Raw genomic sequence first — 22540 nt, forward strand, 5'->3', positions numbered from 1 at the left:
ATCATTCCATCAATTAGTACTTAGGAAAGAATCTGTCCCTGACTCTGTGGATGCTGTTATTTCTGTTTGAATGGGGGAAAAGAATCTACGTCAGCAGAATCGCCTCAAAAACTTTCATGTCTGTGCTTACCTTCCAGAATACGAGTCTGCTTACTTAAAATGCAATGATCCTTCAACTGTTCTCATTTTCTGGAATTAGTTTAGAAGATCTTCTTGTTGAGCAGGTATCGTGCAATGCTTTGAGATAAAACAGCATGCCCTATCTCTTAGGCCTGTAGATTGACAGCTTGGATCAGGTTTTCTAGGCTAAGAATGGAAAGTTACTCGGGGCTGACTTCAGCCCCTGCATAGAGACAGCTGGAAAAGGTCAGCCATTATCACTAGACAGGCCCCCACTGTTGCCTATGCCTAGCTGCTGCAGAGTTGGCATAAAAGATGTAGCTGAGTTTTGTTGTTTCTCATCCTGTATTGTGGGCATCACTATGTTTGTGAGCTGGCTAGGTAGATGAGTTAGCTGTGTAGCATTAGATCAGAGAGTCACCTCTGTGGTGATGTTCAGGTACAGCTCATTTTTTTCCTTCTGCTCTGTGTATGTCTCTGCTGTGGAGCTTTAATATGGTTCAGAATTAGTTCTCAAATCTCTTGGTGCTTTCAGTATCTCATCCATCAAAGGGTTTGTAAACTCCTTTGTGTTTTGTCAGTGATATTTTTACTCCAGGATCTGTTAATCGTGTCACAGAGAATACCCGATTTCTTTGCTTACTCAACTCTTTCTGTGAATGAGTCAGAGGTAAGCTTGTTAAATTTCATTTGGCTCTATGAGTAGCTGCAGTATGAATTTACATGTGTATAGTACGTATTTGCTTGATCCAATAACTGAAGGTAGCATAAAATTTGTTTTGCTTAATCAAAGGGATGTCCAGTCTTCTAAAAGTACTGACTATGGTTGGCTATTTATTGAACTAGATGCTGATGTGTTTGAAACAATAAACTGAGTGCCATCCAGTAGAAATTGTGTCTGGTTTGCTACTGAGGTTTCCGACCAGAATCACAACAGAAACTCAAGTGAAATGTCTCTAGCATATCACTAAATACCAGATGTGGCTGTAAGGATTACTAGGGTATTTGGTTTTGTTCTCCTTATAATGGCAAAAAAGGGGGTTAAACCCCCTCTATTGCTCCATTCAATTGCTCTATTTCAATGTAGCACATTCCATTTTAAAACAGAGCTTTGGATATATGTAGGTCTGATTTTACATTCTTTATGAGACTTTCTTTATAATTTTGAAAGATTAAAAGTGTCCTGTCTAATTTTAAACTTATAGTTAGGCTTTAAAATTATTTCTTTTCCCTCTGGCATGCCGCAGGGGTCACATGACTCCACGTGGCTAGGTGCTTATTTTAGCGTTTAAATCAACATGCCAAGAGTTTACACCTTCAAAGTTGCAAACTGTAAGAAATCAAGTCTTAGATGATAAAGATAATCACTCTCCATGCATAAAGGTGCTCATCTGTTAATGCACACTAGTATTTTCTCTGCAAAGTAGACAAGCGGCAAATAAAATAGTCTCATGCTATATATTCAGAGCTGTTTTACAGTTTTGGGGACTTGCTGTAGGGAAGATATCTGTCAGATTAAAGCAGTGTTGGAACTCATGAGCCAAAAAAGTAATTTCTGATCTCTGCATGCCCTCTATATAGTCTCAACAGACAAATTCAACCAAGTGCAATTTGCTTTGCAATTTTTCTGAGAAGGAAGTTATGAAGTACTTATAGCTTGTCTAGATATGAATTAATCTACAACCGAGAATATTTACTTTTACTCTGTAACTTTGATTAAAAGATCAAAGCATTTGTTCTACAAACTGATTGCAATGCAACAAAGGGTGGAATATATGCCACATGCTTAGTTTAATCATGAAAATGTTTCTGTTAACTTCAGAGAGAGTAGTTATGTGCTTAAAATCATGTGCCTGTTCAAATTTTTGTTGTTCAAAGCTTGCATATGTAATACTTCCCTTAGTTCTCTTTAAATTGCCAAACTGGTAAGAACACCAACTCTAACAGTCATCAGTATTGTTATTCATAGCACTCAGGCATCTGCTCAGACTTCAGACTGCAGAACTTCTTAGCTCATACTAAAATAATAACACTAGCAATTACAGCCTCATTGTTCTTTGCGAGAAACCCTTTGAAAATCTTGTCAGCAAGAACTCTTTTTATCTCAACAAAAACACAATGTACAGGTCCCCTGCTCTTAACCCCGGGATACTTTAAGAATCTAGTCTTGTCCAACTGCAGTATTATTGACAAGTGAAAGCTTTTTTGTGCTTCATAATGCCTTTAAAAGCAGCACAAACAGTATTTGTCCATATAGTATGAACCCTTCCCAACTGATCATTACCATTATATCTCTTTAGACTTCTAGAATTTGTATAATAGAGAATGCAAGATCATATCTATGTAAATCCAGAGTTCTGTTTGAAGTTGGACACCCAAAATTGAAATAGAGAGGGATTAAAATGTCTTTCAAAGCATGGTCTGGGCTCATCCGGGCTTCAGTTACAAAATAGAAACATACTTTCTAAGGAGAAAATTTTAAGACCTGCAGCACTTGCTAACAGCATGCTGAAGCATTGCATTAGTATCAATGGACAGAGAAAAGAGAAACAGTCTATAGAGTAATAAAAGACCTCCTTTTCTAGTAGTTGGATTCTCTGTCCCAGCACAGTATCAGCTGGGCCTGATTTTCCTTTCTTTGTGATATCCTTAGTAACCATTGTCTTAGAGCAGTTCATGTAAGAATAGACTAAATGACTGAATGAACCATAGAGTTCACTTTTCTCACCATCAGAGGAGGAAAATACAGACATATTCACTGCCACGAGCACCAATTTCCTGCACTCCAAGTGAGAAGTAGCTGATATACCTTGGAACATACTCATTAGTATCAATATGACCTGAACATTTCCATGCCCCGTTTGTCCCAAAGATTCTTTGGCTGCAAACTGTCTTTTCATTTCCTCCTCATTTCTCCCTTCTTCCTTGATCTCTCTTTTTGCTTCTGCATTTCTGTTACTTCTTCCTTTTATTCTCTCTTCCACCCCCCTTTTTTTTTCACTAAAAACTAAAAAACCTTGCTCTCAGCTTCTTTCAGGCAAATTGAGTTTGTTTTGTGCGGTACAATCTCTGCCCTTCAGGGTCTTTCTGCAAATCCTAAAGTACTTCTAGCTCTTACTTCCTTAGACCACTCCGTAGAACGAATCCAAGACCTCAGGAGACAGCAGCTGTCCAAGCATGGGAACTATAATGTACTCTAGGATCAACCCTTTTATTTCCAATAGTTATTCACTATTCTTCTTTCCCCTCCTGTTCTGCAAGCCAGTGCATGCCATAATACTTGCCTTTGATTTCAACTAGAGCCTGTTTGGATACTGAAGAGCTATAATGGCAGTGATGAGTTGGAAAAAGTTCTTACAATGGTCAGGTCAATTAAGGCTTATTTGTACATGTGGGCGCTGACAACTATATGGACAAATATTGTTTGTGCTACTTTAAAAAGCATTACAAAGCAAAAAAAAGCTTTCACTTGTCAATAATACTGCAATTGGACAAGACTAGATTCTTCTTAAAGCATCCCAGGGTTAAGAGCAGGGGACCTGTACATTGTGTTTTTGTTGAGATAAAAAGAGTTCTTGCTGACAAGATTTTCAAAGGGTTTCTTGCAAAGAACAATGAGACTGTAATTGCTAGTGTTATTATTTTAGTATGAGCTAAGAAGTTCTGCCGTCTGAAATCTGAGCAGATGCCCGAGTGCTACATTTGAGAAAGGTGCCATTAAACATTTGTAACATTAAACAATGTAACATTAAGCAACAATTAAACATTTGAAAAATTATTTCCATGGAAAAATGTTGATTCTCTAATGTTTGTCTGTATGTGCAGCAAAATCGGATGGTGTTATAAATTGAAAAATAAATTTAACATAAATTGTATGAGGCAAGAGTAATTCTTCTAAGGCAAAATGCTAATAGAAGAAAGATAGCCATTTCGTATAGGCTCTGGTCCTACAGATGTTCAAATGGCTATTTAAATATCATCTGATAATCTTTACTGGGTGAAAAAATGCAGAAATTCTTCTCATAGCTTTTGGAGAATTTTTACAGAGACTTTGTCTTCACATTTCTTTCATTTAAGTTTTATAGATGTCTTTTCCCCATGCCCTTCTTAACTGACTTTCTAGGCAGATGAAATTAAATATATTTGGCCTTGGTAACTAGAAAGACATATATCTATGTAAGTCTGCCTGGTTTGAAGGTATCTGTTTTGGCCCTCTTCCTAGCACATGCCTTAATTCAATCATGCACTTTTTACTCTTTATTTTTTCATTCAGTTCATGATCAAAATACAACAACAGAACTGTGGATCTCAGTGAGATCCCAATGAGGAAATTCTTGTTATTCTGAGCCTTCTTCCTACAGGAACATGAACTGACTTTCTGTAGTGTCACCAACAATTAATAATTTGAATTGGGAAAGAAACAATTGCTGATGAGTTCTTTGTTCCCAGAAAGGTCAAATTGAATTCAGCTGGAGAAAAAAATTAAACTACTTTGACCATGATAACTTGCTGTTTTCTACATTCTTAGGATGATGAATGTAGACTCCACTGGTCATAATTTCCCTTCCCCATATATTCTCTCTTGGAATGTGAAAAGACAAACTCCAGCTCTAATTCTCAATAAAGATGTAATTGGCATGCTGGGATTTTTGAAAGTCATAATTCATCTTTCTTCTTCAGGATGATTTTCCTTACAAGTTCTGTAACATAAGGTCTTATTTCTTCAACAGAGACAGTAGAGTCCCAGGCCTTTACAACTTTCCCATTGGGGTCCACCAGGTATTTCCAGAAGTTCCAGGTTGGTTCTTCTCCTGTAGAATCTACAGGCAAAAAAAAAGTGGAACCTTAGAAAAGAAAACCACGTTAGCCAATTCCTGACATTTGTTCATGTCAATTTGATGACTACCCTCTCAGAGGAAGAAGGAATGTAAAATTAAGAGGGAGTTCGGACTGAATAATAAGATTAATTTTCTGACAGACAGGGAGCTTTAACTAGACAATAACCCCCTGGAGACTAATGGAAACAGTCAAGCTTGAGACAGAGACAGGAGAAAGCACTGTAATCGGTGTTAAAGTGTGTGCGTGCATGTGTGCACGTGTCTCTGCTATTTAGATAAATCTGAAATAGTTGAACATTGATAGGAAAATGGAATTTGGCATAACAGTATAGCTGTATCAGGACTGATTATTTGCTTGCTTATCCAGAATTTTTCCTCCAAAAGTACCCAGTATCATGTGCTTCAGAAGAATGTTTCAAGAAATGCTACATGAAGAAATAACAAAGTAAATTGTTCCAGGAGGTTTCCTCCTAATCCTCACCTACTACAGGTGAGGATTTCCCTCCATGACCACATACTCATTTTACGTGAGTCACATTCTTATACTTTACTATTCTGCTACATGACTAACAAAATTTTCAGGATTTTCAATCAGGAGCCTCATCTCACTAATAGCACAAGTACAGATGCTACAGACAAGTTAGCATCTTTTTCCATTGTTTATACGTTGGGCAAAATTTCATAAGGAATCAGAAGATATTTCAAAGTATCATCAAGACACAGCCAGACCTACACTGCTGACTATCTTGTCATTATGCTGCATAAATATACTGCCTCCAGCAGCCTCTGTTTGTGTGTGGACCAACAGGGAAACAGAAGTTTTGCAAGTTTCATGTGACATATCTGCAGTAACAACTGCGCTGGGCAAAACACAAATGGAAGGATGTGAAGAGGATTAAAGGGAAGTTTGGCTAGCAGAAAGATCCATTACAGACACCTGGAAGGAGGCGTGCTTGGGGTAGTCAAAAATAACACTACCAACCCTCCTTTAAATTCAGTGGTATGTGGGAGAACACTGTGGTGCTAGAGAAAAGAAAGGATACGGTCCTTGCATAATGCAGCTCAGGTGATACTATGTCATATTGGGCTTTATTATATATCATTGCTGGAAGACATTTCCTTCACATTGGATAAAGACTGACATTTTAGTTTAGCATTTAAATGGTATTTAGAGCATTCATTCAGTGCAAGAAAAGTAGTGCCTTGATAAAGAAAGTAGTGCCTTGATAGAGTATCCTGCTTTACAGTGTATTTTGTCAGCTGTCTGCTAAGAACCAGCAAAACCTCTTCAGGTCTCAGTGCTAGCTATAATGCAGATTAGAACTGGAGGAACTGTACAGTATGGCTATTCCAATGCTTGGCAAGGAATGAGAAAGGGAGTATTCAAGGACATCTCTTAGTGCCTGGTTTCACTTTTTGCTTGTTGAAGTAAATTATGTAGGTGCTTTGCTTCCACTTATCCTACAGCTCTTGAGATGAATCTTATAAATCCAACCTGCAGCAGTCGTGTCACAGGAGAAGCACTTATACGACTGCAAAGTGGAAAAAAGAAGATCAGGTGTTGTATGCATACAGGACAATATTTCAAAATCTGTATTCCATGTAGAGGTTTATTAGACTAGCTTTTACAGGGCATGTGTTGTGGTAGTGTCTTCATCCCTGGAGATTTTTTTAGAAGGTTAGACAAAGCTGTCAGGGGTGAGGCAGAGAGAAATCCTGCCTTGTGCAGGAGGATGGACTCCATGACTTCTGACCTCTTTGAGCCTGACAATTCCCCGCTATGATTTGGTGAACACAGTCATAGATATCTTTTTTCTGTCAGGTGGTACTTTGTGTCAGAGGAATTCTAGACTGGGGAAAAAACCCTCCAATGGTCCAGATTACTCACCAATTAAGTACTTGAAGGCAGGAATTGCACCGGCTCCACTGACTGCAATTTTGCTGAACATAGGAAAGGAGGCACCATAAGTCTTTCGCGCAAAACTCTCAATTTCTTTGTTAGTGTCTGGTTCTTGCTGCCCAAACTGATTGCATGGGAATGCCAGCACATTGAAATGATATGGGCCGAGGTCTCTCTGTAACTGTTGTAAGGCCTTGTAGTGGCTATCTGTATACCCACACTCACTTGCAACGTTGACAACTAGCGACACCTGAAGAACAAGAGAGATTAAAAAATGTGCTGCACATGTTAGTTTTCCAACAAGTAGGCTGGGATGCAGATTATTTTCAAAAAATGAGAATGTCTAGAGAACTGTGACTGAACACTTATGTTTGAAACTACTTTGAGTTCTGTTCACAGCAGGAAGATTTAATATTTCTTTTATGTATTCCCATTTGGCAACCATGAAGATAATCAATAAACTGCTAAACAATCTTAATTCTCAGTTTACAGAGAATCTGCGTTTCTCCGTTCTGCCTTGTGGATAGTTTCTAAGCATATTTAAGAAATGACCACCCAGCTAAGATATACCAAGCTGCATGAAAGAAACTTGCAAATTAATGTATTTTGGTAGTTTATTTATCTGTTGTGACGCGTCTGTTCTGCAGCATCTTTCCTTGTACAGAATTTAGTACTCATACAGAACTGGCTGATCCATTTATCACTGCTAGTGTAGATGTCTTGACCTGGAAGTTAATAGAAGCAATTACAGGATTTTGGGTTGGTCTATGCAGTATGGACTGTAAAATTTCCCACTATTTCCAGAGTAAATCTACTCAGTTGTGAGAAAATGACAACAGCTTTTGCCTAAAGGTTTACTGCCTCAATTAGGATTCCAAGAAGTGATGACTATGCCCACTATCCTTTAAAGTAATTCCTGTAGCTGATTATCTTTGACATTGTGCACATTGTGTCATTCAGACATTACCACCAGGCATGTATCTCTGCCTGTGCAGATCCAGCAGAGAGGAAGATGCCAAACACAGATGAGCACTATAGGAAAATAGAGGGATGTGTAAGGAGAATACATGGTGGAACAGATTCTGCCAAAAATTTCTTGGGGAGATTAAGTGATCTAACCCTGAGCTGACACATATTACACAGTTTCTCAAAGCCTTGAAGAGCTTTCCATTGGTTTTTGAGATATTTTATCCTTAAATAACTTCTAGAATTTATTTTTAGACTTAGTTTTTATTATTCTTACAAATTTTGTGAGAGTTGCCACTCGTACTTAAATTGAGGCCATTCTAATATTTTCTTGAGAGAGGATTAAAGCTGAATGTCATAGATCTTTTAGATACAATATGGTTTTATTAATAAAAATAGCATTATGCACTTTATAGTGATGTTTCTGTTACATATAGCTACATTCTATTCCTTTTTTCAGACCAATTTGTAAAAGTCATAAGGCAATATAAATATTATAATACTAAAAAAGTTTCTACCCACCTAGATTAAAATTAGGCATAGTGCAGTAAAAGCATTATGATTTGGGAACCGAAATTCTGCCTGGTTTACACTGAATCCAGTGGGTTTCTACAGATTATACATCAGCCCAGAAGCTGGTCCTTCATTCTCAAATTGCAAAAAAAGTTTTAATTCAATCAATGTAGCCAACACATTCCCCAGTGCTAGTACAACAACAGTAGCTATTCACATTGGATCTTTCTACAAGAGTTTGGAAGTTTCATAGAAGATGGCATGTTGGTTTCATTATTGCCACTGTGAGACAGCAGTGTTGAAGGGCCCAATGCCGCAAGAGGAAAGCCTGATGCTTGTACATATTAACTGACCTGATCACATTACACAGCAAGTAGCTGCAAGGCAAGAAAAGGAAGTAAAAAATCTTGACTCCAGGTCTCATACTTTCATGTCTGTGACCACTGGCTTTGCTCAATTTAAATTTTGGATTCTAATGTTACTATTGTTCCATATTCCTATGTATATGTTTTTATACAAAATATGAAAGTATATAGGAAATATGAATAGACTGCATCCAATAAATTATATGAAAAATAAATGACTACATGTGTATAGAGTTTTTAAGGCCAGAAAACAAACTGGCATATAAAAGCCCACAATCTGGGTAAGGTATGGGATGAAATCCCTTAGAAGGGGTAGGAATGAATAAATAAAAAGTTAAGGGGATGTTGGTGTTTATAATTTCTTACGTTAAACATTAACACTTACTTTGTGTACTTTGTACCTTCTATAGGTATATGGCTATATTTAAAGTGGTTTTGGAGCTGCAATGTTTTCCCTGGAAGACAGGTAATCTTATAAAGCAGAAGGTGATGTAATCTTCTTTGTGGTGTAGTGTGTCAACAGAATACAATCTAAGCAATCCCTGTACACTTGCATATGAAATATGATCTGGAGCCATCTAGCTAACTTCCAAAGCATCACATTAATTCAGACTACATTTACAAGCTCTACCTGAAATTTTAAATTCAGTCTCCTAAAACATCCAAAGACATGGTGTATAATTAGATTTTTTTTTTCAGAGAAGAGGTAATAATTTTATGATGCATTCCTGTTGCAGACTGTCAGCATTTCAAATAGAACTTATATATTGGACGTAAAAAATAACTGTTGGCAGTTCTGTTCTTTTTAAATAATCTGTGTTTACCAAGCATAGTGACAACTGTATTTTAGGATGATTGAAGTAAAGATGAATTGTAACACTAAGAGTTGAAGTCACACGTAGTTCTTTCATATAAAATTCTAGAGGTTTTTTTAAATATAGTTTAAGACCCAGCATTCTCATGATGCAGAAATATTCATATACCTTACTGTATTCATATCTATTAGTACTTTATCCATACAACGGTAATATAAGAATTTATCATTGGAGGTTTGGGGGAAATAAGGTTATGTAAGTATTATGTTCATATTATAACAGATATGAAAGATGACTTGCCAATGAAAACAATCAAGCTTTTATAACTTTTACTTGATTTTGAAGTTAGGAGGGCTTGAAAGAATTCACTCAAAAAGAAACAACAATTTTAATTTACAGCTGTTTGAAACCAGTGATTACTCAGCATGGTGGTGAAAGGCATGAGAGCTCACGCTGCAAATGGTGCAAACTTCCAAACGTTCTCCCACAAAATAGGAGGAAACTACATGCAGCAGTTCTTAGAATGGCAGACACATTCTGCTTCTCTTTTTTCCTTAGAAAAATGCATTCTATTACTGAACTTCATAATTTAATAGTGCAAACCTCCTAAAAGTATAACTAACACATATAATAAAAAAAATTCAAGATTTATTAGTATTTCACAAGGAAAGTTTAAAATTATCATTTAAAAATCTTTACCAAGTTATCTTTCAAGTGTCTGGTACTAGAAGTGATTAAATGCGGTGATTTCTTTTTTGTCTATATTTTATTTCTAATAACTAACTGTCACTCTTTTTGTTCTCATGAAGAGGCTGTACTTTGATTTCTTACAACTATTAATGATTTAAATTAAGTTCAATATGCCTCTTGACTGACTTTAGGCTCTGAGAGTGCAAGTCAAGTACACCACCTAGTGTGCAGTGCAAACAATTCATCCTGGACCTTACAAAAATTATTTAATTTAAGCTGAATTCTGTATTAGCTGTTGTCTGACCTCTTAATACTATCCTTTCCTTCCCTTTGCTTAGAAAACCCATGCATTCTAGTAATGAACTCATTTACTTAACAATGCAAAAATATTTCTTGGTTTACTTAATATTTACACCAGTGTATTTCCTTGAGGAAAAGACCCCTGGAGAGATTTATGAATCTGCTATCAGCTTCAAGTAACCCTTTGTGGATCTGTTAGCAGAGACAGTAGATACTTAGGTTTTTAGACCTGGAGATTCTTAACTGGCTCCATCTAACTGATGGAAGAACCAGCGACAAGTGTCAGATTACACCAACTCGCAGAGTTGTTACCTTCATGGAAAAAATAGCAATACTTTGTACAGTAATTAAGTAGCTATGCTCTGTATTTACGCACATTCAGTAATACTACATTCTTGTATTGCAGAGAGGTGTGATGCAAAGTCCCTAGCATTACTCTCAATAGTAAAATAATACTTTACATTGTTACAGTGCCTAATGCTTTTACATTATTATAGTACCTTTGGTTCAAGATTTCCAAAGCACTGCACTAACACTGCTTAATTACACTTCAGCACACTCTACTTAGCTGTGTGGTAGGTAGGAAGGCAGGCAGGCAGGTACGTAGGTACTACTATATCTAGATAGGTATAAACGCAGCAAGGAACAGTTGATGCTTGGGAGTTCTGACTCCCAAATAGATACTATTTTTGGTAAGAATATTGTCTCTTACAGCATATCTAGATGATAAAATAAAATATAAGCTTTATTGAATTAGACAGGTAGATAGATTAGATGATAGAAAACTAATCTTATTTGGATGCCATTGATTCTTTTCCAACCACACATCACTGCTCTTCGTTTTTAATGTACATGGGTCAACATCAGTATGGTAGCCTGGAAAAAGCATAGGAGGATGGCCTTCTTGCGCAACACAGTAAAACAGACAGCTTTTTGATCCATTTCACTTCTGGTACTCTTTTTTTCAGTCGTAATAGTTCTCCCTTTCTTTGCTTTCAGGTAGATGTAATATCACACCTGATTTTGTAGCATGCATGCCAAATTTTTAGCATCCTGACAATGTAATTTCTTATGCCCCCATAAAAAGGGAGTACTCCCTCACATATTTTTGATATTTGTATTGAAGTGGAGGATAGGTTATGTCTGTGCACATTTATTTCAGAAAAAAAAATCTGTTCCTTAATTTTTTTCATTTTTGTTATTTCAGAATTGTTAGTACATTTCTTATTTACTATATAACGGAGGGTACTTGTGATTTGTATCAAGATGCACTTGAATGGAAAATGAAATAATATCGATCAGTCTTACTTTTTTCTTATTAAGAAAAATTATCTCAATGACCTGAATACACAATAATTTATATTAATAATAGTTCTTGAAGAAAGATTCTGCAAGTCATGAATTGCACTGATTGTTTCTACTTAGCATGGTTCTTGTGTTCTTAGAATTAGCAGACTTTTTTTTTATACTTTGGAAGCTTTTGGATTTTTTCAATTCCCAGTTAGTTTCTTGACTACAAATTAAGCAGTTATTTAACTAAATTAGTTGAGTGACTGAATTGAAGAAAATGTTTTCTCTACATCTGCCAGAAAGCTTAAGGCTGTTAAAAGCAGGTTTAGCAATTAGCAGACTATTGTTCCAGGGGCTAACTAGAGACTCACTTTCTTTAAAACATCAGCAGCACATACGTAGTACTTATATATTATTTGCTTTCTTTTAATAGCTTTAAAATATTATGATAAACCTACTTCTTAACATTACTTACCTAACTTCAGATTTAAGCGGGTTTATTTTAAGAAATAAATGGGAGTTTTAATTAACCTTTGTCTACCTTGATATTGAGCTCTGACAACATAATGACAGAAAGGGATGTGATTTATTGCTATAATTTTCTTTAAAATTGTGCACATGCATTCTCAAACAGCAGCTAGCCTGAACATTAATAGGCTCTCTGAATGCAAATCTTTTTGTTCCATACAGAAGCTGGTCATCACTTTTTTTGAATAAACTATTCCATATGGCCTAGCAGAGACCAAGGAGTACCATTCACCAATGGCGTTACCTTTTCCAAGGTACGGCTCTAGAGCTCTCCCTTATGAAATCAGTCACACCTCGAGGAGGGCCTGGTATCACAGCACCATTGGAGATACAGACACACACCCCTAACTTGGTGTATTCATGAGATACCAGGGCAGGCTTTGCAGCTTGTTCCAGAGAGCATGAACACCCTCAGCTCTCTGCAGGGTGGCTGTAAGGAATTCCTCTGAGTTCCCCCTTTAATCCTTTCCATGTGGATTCTGGCCCTGAGGTAGAGAAGCTACAGGTGGTATTTGCTTATTTAGACAGATTTGCAGATGACCTGCAGACAAAACAGGATTTATTGACAGAGCCTTTGGAAGGAACTAAAAAAAAAGCAAATATTGCTTAATATTAAATAGGTTCCATGGTTTTTCCAATATAGATATTTGAGTGTACATGGTACCAGTTCTGCTCTATCTGAATTGTGAACAGAGGGGGAGGAGGACTTTGACCAGATAAGATTCAGACCTCTCACTTGGTCCAAATCTACCGGTATCCCTTTCTACTGAGCTCAGAAAAATATGCATCTCCTCCTGTGGGCCTTCTCTGCCTTCCTGCCAATGTTTTAGTCACCTGCTGCTGTGGACTAGTGAGCTCAAGACACCTCAGTGAAGTACCCGAGGAGGGGAAAAGGGAAGGTGGAAACACAAAGCTGGAGTAAGGGTGAAAGTGAGAAGCAGTGCCTGCCCTTCTGGGCAGCAGCTAAGCTGTTGGACTGCCTGGCTGTATCACAGAAGATGTGTCACTTGAGTGCCAAGGGTGGCAGTTGTGGGCTTTATGTTGATTTTAGCTTCTGTAATTTGTGAATGTGGCTATGAGAGCTTATAGTATTATGTGCCCCGTGTGCTAACTTCCCTTTTCACTCTTCCACAAGTACTGACCATCTTTCCTAGATGGTCAAACAACTAAAAAAAAAAAAAATCAGGTTACATTCAAGGAAATGGTTCTTAAAATGGGAAGGAAAGCTCTGCCTAGAACTCCTGAATGTAATATGTGAATGGAATTTAAAAGATATCATAAAAGTATATGTGTGTCTACATGCCTTTCTTCATATTGCTCTGTCACACTAAAAAGCGACAACTTGAATAGCATGATGTTGCTGCAATTTCACTAGATGCTGGTATTAAAATAACTGCTTTATCACGTCTCTTGCTTTTTTACTAATTATGATGAAATCTGTTAACTCCATTAGCCGCTGATTAAATGCCATCTTTTTTTTTTTAATGCAGAACATTAAAACAGAATGGGATTTAGGTAAAAATAATTTACTAAAAGCCATGCAGTTAAAAGGCAGAAGCAAGCTCCAAAAGTAAGTTATACAAAGGTACAAACTTCCTGAGCTTCAAATTTAATAGCCACAACCCAGTGCAATTCACCCTGCTGAATGAAAGGCAGGCAGGCAGGCATTCCCTGCCTGCCACGTCTACAGGCAGCAGCCTGCACAAGGAAAAGACGCGGACACACAGAGGTTAGACTGCAAACGTTTTATTTAGAGTGCAAAGACCTATGGCGCGGTATCAAAGGAAGCAGGCAACACTCCAGATCAGTTAAAGCTGAATCGTAAACCCGAATCTATCTGCATGCGCGCACCAAGTTAATGTACAATCTCTCCACCCCCACTTGGGTTTTGCAGACATGCAAGGACTGGCTGGTTAGTGAGTCAGGGCGAGGGCTGCCCATCTCCGTGCAGACTTACCGAGCCCCTGTATTTCTCCAGAGAGACTAGCTTGCCCCTGATGTTTACAACTTTGAAAGTGTAAAAATCAGGCTCTTTCTGCTGCGTAGCGGAAAATGCTAAGAGCAGGAATGCTGCAATTGCGAGGAGCATGGCTAGAGGGATGAGGAAAACTTTGGGGAAGGAAAAGGAAGGCTTGTGCTCCACACTGCCCTCAGGATCTAGCATGCTGCGCGGCCGTGCTGCAGAGACACTTGCCACGATAGAAAAGCGCTGCCGCAAAGAAAGGACTGCTGCAAACGGAGGTTTTGCAACAGTCTGGCTTCTGCAGAGGCTTAGCAGAAGCTGTGTCCATTCCAGACCTCAGGAAGATGTATTTATGGAGGATTCAAATACTCTAAAATTGAGTGCTTCATGGTGGTAGTGGTGTATTAAGTAAGGCCATTTATGGGTACAAGACAAACGAAAGTGCTAGTTGGGTCAAGAACAGTAATACTGTATGTGTCTGTGGGATACCAGTCAGATTTAGAGATCTGCTTTAACTATGTCCTAGGAAAATCAGGGATAGAGTTATTGTGATTTTTGACGGATTTGCAAGTGCCTTTTTTTAGTATACTAACTATAGCATCTAGTAACTATGGTGTAATGTCAAAGGATACCAGTGGCTTGGTTGCTAGCGGTTACTGATGCAAGTGCTCTGAACAAGAGTCACAGCATACAGTCAGCAAAAACAGAATTACAAACACGCCATGCAGAGTATCATGTCAAATGGGGAACCATTAGCCAGGCCTTCAAGAAATTAGTCTCTGCATGCACCTGGTTGGCGAGAAGTGAGTGGCCAGACCACTGGTCTTCACAGTGTAATCTGGGAGAAACCACATTACCAAAGGGTTTTTAAGCAAGAAGGAGGCATTAAGCATCAGGAACTGAATTTGGTACCAAAGCTTTCAGATATACAGAGCCAAACCACTGCTTCAGTGCACTGATGCCATTCTTGGGTTGTCTGCAAGAAAAAATAGCCATTTGTACAATTTGCTACTATGCCTGCTGGAAGAAAAGGATTTGTATATATAAAGTAACAACACTAGAAAGCATTTGATGGTCATTGATTTCTTCTTGGACTGAGAAACTGGTCCCCCATGCCTGTGATTCTGATAATTCTTGGCAAAGAAAAGCAAAATGTAGTGATTTACAGAAAACAATTAAGTAGCGCATCCAAGGCATATTGGAAATCTATCTTTTGAAGAGCAAATTACATATTGTAATCTCACTTTGTGATTTTTTTTTTTTCAAACTGAGTTTTGGTAGATCTTTGACATCTTGATTAAATTTGGTTAGGTAATTCAAGCATAAGTGGCATTACTGTAAGTGAAGAAGCCATGTATAACTAGTTGAAAAATTTAATTATAGTTTTTAAACATTTCAGATTTGTCATGGGTTTATGTATTGCAGCTTAAGTAGACATCCAGCATCAAGAAATAATGCAATATGCTACAAAAATATATAGACGGAAAATCTTCTACCATGCTGTCTATGGGGAAGATACACTGTGCTACGAATCTGAAGTTCTCATCTTCACAGATAAGTGCTATCTTTCTGTATACTTTCCTGGCTGTAGTATTGACCAAGAACCTTTCCTTTAGATGACAGTCAAGTACAATTTCCCTATTTTATAAATAAATTATCTAAGAAGCTTTAGAGTTTCTTCAGACACAGCTGGAGACAGAGAATAGGGCTTTAATATAGTATATACATTTAAATAAATTTTTAAAACCTAGTAATTCCTAAAAATAATTTTTAAAAAATCATTCCAACAATTAAAATAATCCAACATAAACATTTTTTGGCCAGAAAATTAAAAATAAATCTACAATGCACTTTTACATTTTTTGAGGCATGAGTAGTTTGGGTATGGGACTGAAAATGAGGCATCATATTGCAACACGAGGCAAGCAAGGTTTTGCTCTGGAAAGGGACTCTATAAAATCTGCTTCCTACAGCTTTATGATTGTTGTCTCTGATTTCTAGATAAAATTTAGTGGCTTTCAGAATTATATTTTCTCCTACAAACTGAGCCCAGAATCTGAAAGGTTTTGATCACTGGCACTGAACTGGGAATTCTTTAAATAATGGCCAGCTGGCAGCAGAATTCAGCTTCCTCTTTTCAGGCCATGTTTCTATATTGCTCCCTGCAATAAAACATTCTTTAACATCAGCAAAGAAGGAAGAATTGTTTCTGAATACACACAGAGAGAGACCACGTCAGACTGTTGGCTTCATAATGATTCAAGTTTTCAGAGCCAAACTGCACTGACATTTCATATTAAAGTCTATCCAACTATTTGAACTAAATCTGGTATCTTCTAATAAATTTCAGCTTGCAGGAAAAGTGCCAGTCAGGTTTGCAAACTGGTGTGTGTTTGCTCGCTAGCATGTCTAAATGTTGATCTAGGAGGACTGTATCCAGTAGCAAGTATAATTTAGTTACTTTTGCAATTTACTCTTTGGCCTACTAAACCTAATAAAAATCTTTGTCAAATAGGACTGGACTGAAACCACCACCCAGCTAACCTCAGCTGTCCCCCAAACAGCATTGCAGCACTGCAATTTCTGTCACTGCTGGGCTGGACTGGATTGGCCCATCTTCCTAAAGGTGAAAGCTCTGCACTGCATCCCATTAGCACTACCCTGAGCTACCCAATCCTCATTTTGTAAAAGGTGAACCACAAAAAAACAGATTAGCTCTAAGGATCGCACTGACTTCACAATATATTCAGAACCATGTCTTGCCAGTATTTATAGAATCCAGTATTACAGATTTTGCAACTTTTGTTTACCTACATAGAGTCTCAGAGGTAGTGTTTCCAGCACGACTATTCACATAATTTTTAATACTTTCCTTTGAACCCTTTTAGCAGTTCAACATTAATCTTTTACATGCCTTGTTTTTCTGGAAGGGCCTCCTTAGCCTGGGCTAGGAAGTGCCAACAACATGACATTTCACTGCCAAGTAGGGGTAGTACTGTACTGGATCACTGAGAGATTTGCCTTACGCAAGCACTTGCCAATTTCTTTATGTCACCCTCCAGCACTGCCAAGAGCCAGGCGGGCCGGCTCTTCTCCCCCAAGACCTGCAAAACCGCCAGCAACACACTGGCCAAGATGCTGTCCCTAGCTGCAGCCGGAGCCAGCTTCATAGCCAAGGTCAGGGGGCCAGGAGCCATTTGCCCCCAGCGTCCCTGTTTACCACAGGCTGCGTTGTGTAGAGCACACCCACTCTTCTCCACCAAACGTCGGGCGCAGAGGAAGGGCTGGGGGGGTAGGGGGTAAGCCCTGAAGAAGGGGAGAACGAGGCCCAGGCTGCAGCGTGGGGCAAACCCTCCAGGCAGGTCCTAACCCTGCTCCACACGGCCTGGGGCCTAGCGTGCGTGGGGAGAGGCCTGGGATGAAAAAGGGGGAACAAATGGGGTGGCTGAGCGGGGATGAGGGAAAAAACAGAGCTGCTTATTCCCACATCCCCGTTTCCTGCTGTGGCGCTGGGGGAGGGAGACCCTGCACGCCGGCGGAGATGGGAAGGGGGGCGCCCCTCCCAGCGGAGGGGGAATTCTGAGGCGCAGGGGGAGCTCCCCCGGCGGCCGGGACCGATCCGGGCAGGTCAGGGCAGGGCAGGGTATGGCTGCCCGGCCGCCGCCGCCCCGCGCCCGCCCGGCAGCGCCGCCCGCCCTCGAGGCTCTCCCTCCCGCCCTTGCCCCACAATGCATCGCGCGGCGCGGCTGACATGGCGGCCGGGCCGGACTGAGCCGCTGGCGTCGGGGCCTCCAGCAGCTGGAGCCGGGCATGGCGGGGGCGCAGCCCCGGCACCCCTAGCGCCGCAACCAGGTACCGGGCTCCAGGGGCTGGGGGGGCTCCGCCCAGCTTCGCGGGCCTCCCCCGAGGGGTGGGGGTGGCTGGGCGCGCTGTGCTCTCCCCCCGAGCGGGGCGGGGGGAGGCGGGCTCGCGGGGGGCCTGTCCGCGCCGGCGCCCCCCGCCTCAGCCCGCGGCGCCCCAGCTCCGCCCTGCCTGCGCCCCGCCTCGACGGCCCACCGCGGCCTCTCGACCCCGCACCCGGGCAGGGTGGTGGCGCCGGGGCTGCCCCGCACCCGGCCGGGGGCGCCGGTCATGGACCGCGGAGTGGCGGGGGGGCGGCCCCAAGGTCAGCGGGGAACCGGGGCCGGCCCCATAGCCGCATCCAGGTGGGCGGCCGTCCTGAGGGCAGTGCCCGGCTGCGCGCCCGCCGGGGTCTGCCAGGCTGGAGCTGGGTGCATGCAGCTTCTTGTTCTCCCGCCCAGTGGGATTAAGTATTGGGGGGGAGAGACCATTGCAGTCTTTCTCATTGCAGTGAGGCCCCCCGGGGAAATGCCCCCATGTCCCGGGCCGCCTTCACGAGCTGTGCCCCCCTCCTCCGTCTCTTGCCAAAGCAAGAGGTTCTCCTTTCTGTGGGTTATGATGTGCCTGAAATGACACACAGGCATCCCTTCGCCTATGTGTTTGTGCTCTTTTGTCGGCTTATCTTGTATACAAATACAGCTGAACGACTTTTCTGCTTTTCCAGTATGTTGCAATTTGCCAGTTGGCTGAATGTGTCATATTACCTGAGGCCTTCTTGCTTTTAAGGTTGTTTCTGGGTATATCAAAGGAGGATGAGCTTGTAACACGCAGAAAAACAATATAATCAGTTTAGGCTAAGGTAGGGTTTAGTACATTAAAGAGAGAGTTGTATCTAAGTATGGATCTAATAATTTTTTTTTATATTAGTGCCACCTCCACGTCAGTTGGCTTTCTGAGCACTGTGCCCTGGATTCGGGAGTCATTGCATTTGCTTGAAAATAGAGGATACGTGTTGTTTCTTGACAACGCTCCCGGTTTCAATAGGTGCTTTTTGGATAGTCTGACCCCAGATACTTATGACATAATTATTTCCGTGACAAGAAAAGTAAACCAGCCATGGAAATATGACTTAATTACAGTATCTGGCAGAAGATGCTATATTAGGAGTGAGAGGTCTCCTTTACAAACATCAGTTTTGCAGTGAGGTTTTTTTAATCATTTTTCTACTTAACTTTAGTGAAAATACCTTCATAAAATTAATTTTGGGATTAAATTACTGTTTCCCAGAACATATGCATTTGGGATGTGTTCCCAGAAGATACGTACAGAGGGATCAGAAAGTTCCTTCTGTGTTCTGTTCTTGCACAGAAGACAGCTGGGACTTTTCTTTCATACCTCAACTAGCAGAGGAAAAGAAACCTGCCAGAGGCCACAGGACACGTGCACGGTGTGGGGCACTTACCTGGTTCTCCTGGTTCTGAAGGGAATTGCTGCTACAGGGAGAAAGAGAAAGGGGAGCAGGATTTCCCTGTGTCCTACTTGAAAGCAAGATATCCCTGGGGAGCTCCTCTTAAATGTCTTGTGGATCTGCTTGTCAGAGTAATGGTTTTGGATTGTGTATTCATATTGATACCATAAGGCAGTTCAAAATTTTGTCCAGCTGAGAGTATATCCTGTTTTCTAGTTGTAATACTTGCTTTTGAAATTTTACAAAGTGTTTTTACTAAATTAATTTTATTTTTGTTCCTGTCTTAATGAAATAATGTAATACTGGTACTGACTTGTACTGAGAACTCATAGAAAGGAGGATCCTGCAATTTGCTTAGTGGATTAATTTGCAGAATGGAAGCAATCCAGGGGAAGTCAACATTTCTGATGCTTTTGGCACATTAAGACTATGTTGTATATTGTTTGATAAATTGTTTAATTGTACATAAATGATAGGTTGGTAACTCTTTTAACTTAGAAGTACTAAAGACTTATTACCTAAATTTAGTAACAATGCATATGAATCTCATTTTTACTTTTTTTTGGTAACCAGAGATGCATGCATTCATGTATATGTACTCATACTGTATCCTTGGTTCATAATTTTGGTTCTGATGTTTTAGCAAATCTTTGGAAAAAATGTATCCGATGTTCTTAGATTTTATTTTTTTATTTCAGTTGATGTATGAAATAATATTTCCGGCAAGAAGTAACTTTCAGATTTTAGTTTTTGGTGTCAGCAAAGCTTGACTTGGGAGTCTGGAATCAGTTTTGTGTTACAAACTGTTGTGACTCAGTCTATGTGCCAACTATATGGATGTATTCTTGACAGCTTTTCTAAAGTAGTGGTTTTCAGCCTATTTCTTTCAGTAGTGAAAGTGGTGGATCCTGGTAAAGCAGATGTAAGGATACTGGTAGAAGATCCGTTTGCTTTAGCTGTAGTTTGTGAACTGGTTTGTGACTGGTATGAAGTAGTTCAAAGGCTGTCCCTTCCTCAAGGATTAGAGTTTGGGTGAAGGGATCGCTGTTGCTTAAATACAAGATCCAGAGAAACTTCTATGCCACAAATACATACTGCTGTATTTTTATTTAGCATAAGTGCCAAGTATAAATGGAGGTTTAAGAATAAGATGGATAAATTGAGTCTAAATGCATAGCTGCCGTTTTAAGCCAGTTTCATGATCAGTTCAGGCCTCTGGAAGCTGGTTTAGGCTCTGAAAGGCTTTAAACCTATGCAATGCTGTACTGTGTTTTTCCAACCTCCTCACCTGTATTGGTACAAATGTTGTGTTTGTTTGTTTTTAAAGTTAGAGCTACCTTGGATCAGTTTCCTGATCTGGTTACAGCATGTATCTTACAGCATACAGTGACATTTGAGGCAGGTGGTACCCCTCTTCTGGCTTCAGTGCTTGCTTCAGTTGATTGTGAAATGTTTAAAGGACTATTACAGTAAAACTAGGATCAGAGCCAAAACGTACTAAAGCATTAGGAATCTTTATATGAAATACAGAGGTAAGGGAAGCCATTGTAACTTAGTTACACAGCTGGTGTGACTGAGAGGGGATGGCTTTCCCAAGTTTGGAACGGGAGTCATCAGCAGTAGTAGGTTCAGAAAGTGGTAGTTCTTGGCATTTGGTGACGTGCCTCTTACCTTCTCAGTGAGTCATACTGTGTTGTAGAAAAGACAGCGGGTGTCAATGCAAAGAGAGAATAATCTGCAACAAGCACATCTTGTATGGATCTCCTATTCAGCATATTTTGCTCTTTTCATAATTTAATTGTAAGATATTTGCACCTACATATGTTACTAAGCTTTGTATCAAGCAAAGCCTTTCCTGTTACTTCAGTTACTCAGCAGTACTTTTGTAATTCAGCTATAATCCTGTTACGGTTATATATATCTCTACTTGTTTACCTAATGATCACTCCTTAGAAGTTTTCCAGTCCTCCACATTGTAAATACAACATCAGAGCTTCCTACTGAGTTATGTATTTTCACTAGGCCCAGAGTGCTATTCTGTTGCATCCCTGTTTTGTGTGTTAAATTTTGTGTGCACTGCACTAGCTTCCTTCTAGATAGATTTCGGTAGTATTATACTTACTAGCCTAGATTCTATAGCCTGTAGAAACAGGAAGATCTGAAACACTATAGAGCACTTATGTTTGTTACTAAGAATACCAGTGGGTTTATTGCTGGTGGAGCCTGAGGTGCTTCAGTGGCCAGTAATCTCTGATAGTTTTAGTTTTAAGTAGTTTGGAAAAACATCAAGGATTGATAATAGTGCGTACTAAGTTATGTCTAGTTCATCATAAAACAAACATAGATGTATGATAACTTCTTTTAAACTATTGGCATAGAACATGGGAGAAGCTTGAATGATTTGTAGAAGTTCTCAGACACAAAAATGGGCCTAAGGCTGTAAACAGTCCAGAAAAGAGACACACACCCCCAGCACATTAGGGCTCTCTGTAGACATTACCTGTGCTGCAGTCTGAGCGGTGTGCAGAAGACAACCTTTCCTTTTGTTCCTGTCTGTGGCTGTAACCTTTGGTTGCTGAATTTCCTTTTATTTTTGTTCAGGAAGTTCAGCTGGGCTATACTGGTAATCTGAGGTTAATCACTCCACTTACTGTTAGAAGGCTGGCTGGGGAGATTTGAGCTTAAGGGACAATCATAATGGGACAGATAAAAGCAGGTCACAGATAAAATACAGGTCTCTCTATCTCAAAGGAGGGAATGCTTTATAGAAAGAGGCTGATAACAGTTATGTTTGTAGTACTTTCGCTGTTTATATTTAATCCAGTACTCCCTGGGGAAACGAAACTTCTGAGACTGTTCTCTTTCCCTTTAGTTGCTCTTCTACACTCTTGTCGTTACTTTGGACATTTCAGCCAGTTGGGACCAAATTTTAGAACATACTTGA

The 22540-nt window shown here is 39.8% G+C and overlaps 2 protein-coding genes across 3 annotated transcripts in view; one reads left to right on the plus strand and one right to left on the minus strand.

Moving 5' to 3' along the window:
• Positions 1-3754: 3754 nt before the first annotated feature.
• On the minus strand, positions 3755-14516 carry GPX7 (glutathione peroxidase 7). Its single transcript, XM_076338224.1, has 3 exons — positions 14283-14516; positions 6847-7108; positions 3755-4940 (listed from the first exon to the last, which is right to left on the minus strand). The coding sequence occupies exons 1-3, from the start codon at positions 14487-14489 to the stop codon at positions 4777-4779; spliced, it is 633 nt and encodes a 210-aa protein (XP_076194339.1). The 5' UTR covers positions 14490-14516; the 3' UTR covers positions 3755-4776.
• Positions 14517-18055: 3539 nt separating this feature from the next.
• TUT4 (terminal uridylyl transferase 4) overlaps positions 18056-22540 on the plus strand; it is a 49876-nt gene continuing 45391 nt past the window's right edge. For both annotated transcript variants that reach the window (XM_076340195.1, XM_076340196.1), the window contains exon 1: positions 18056-18140. The gene's annotated coding sequence lies outside the window, so the exon portion shown is untranslated. The remainder of the gene's footprint in view (positions 18141-22540) is intronic.

The sequence above is a fragment of the Aptenodytes patagonicus genome, chromosome 5, assembly GCF_965638725.1.
Source record: "Aptenodytes patagonicus chromosome 5, bAptPat1.pri.cur, whole genome shotgun sequence".
NCBI classification, from domain to species: domain Eukaryota; kingdom Metazoa; phylum Chordata; class Aves; order Sphenisciformes; family Spheniscidae; genus Aptenodytes; species Aptenodytes patagonicus.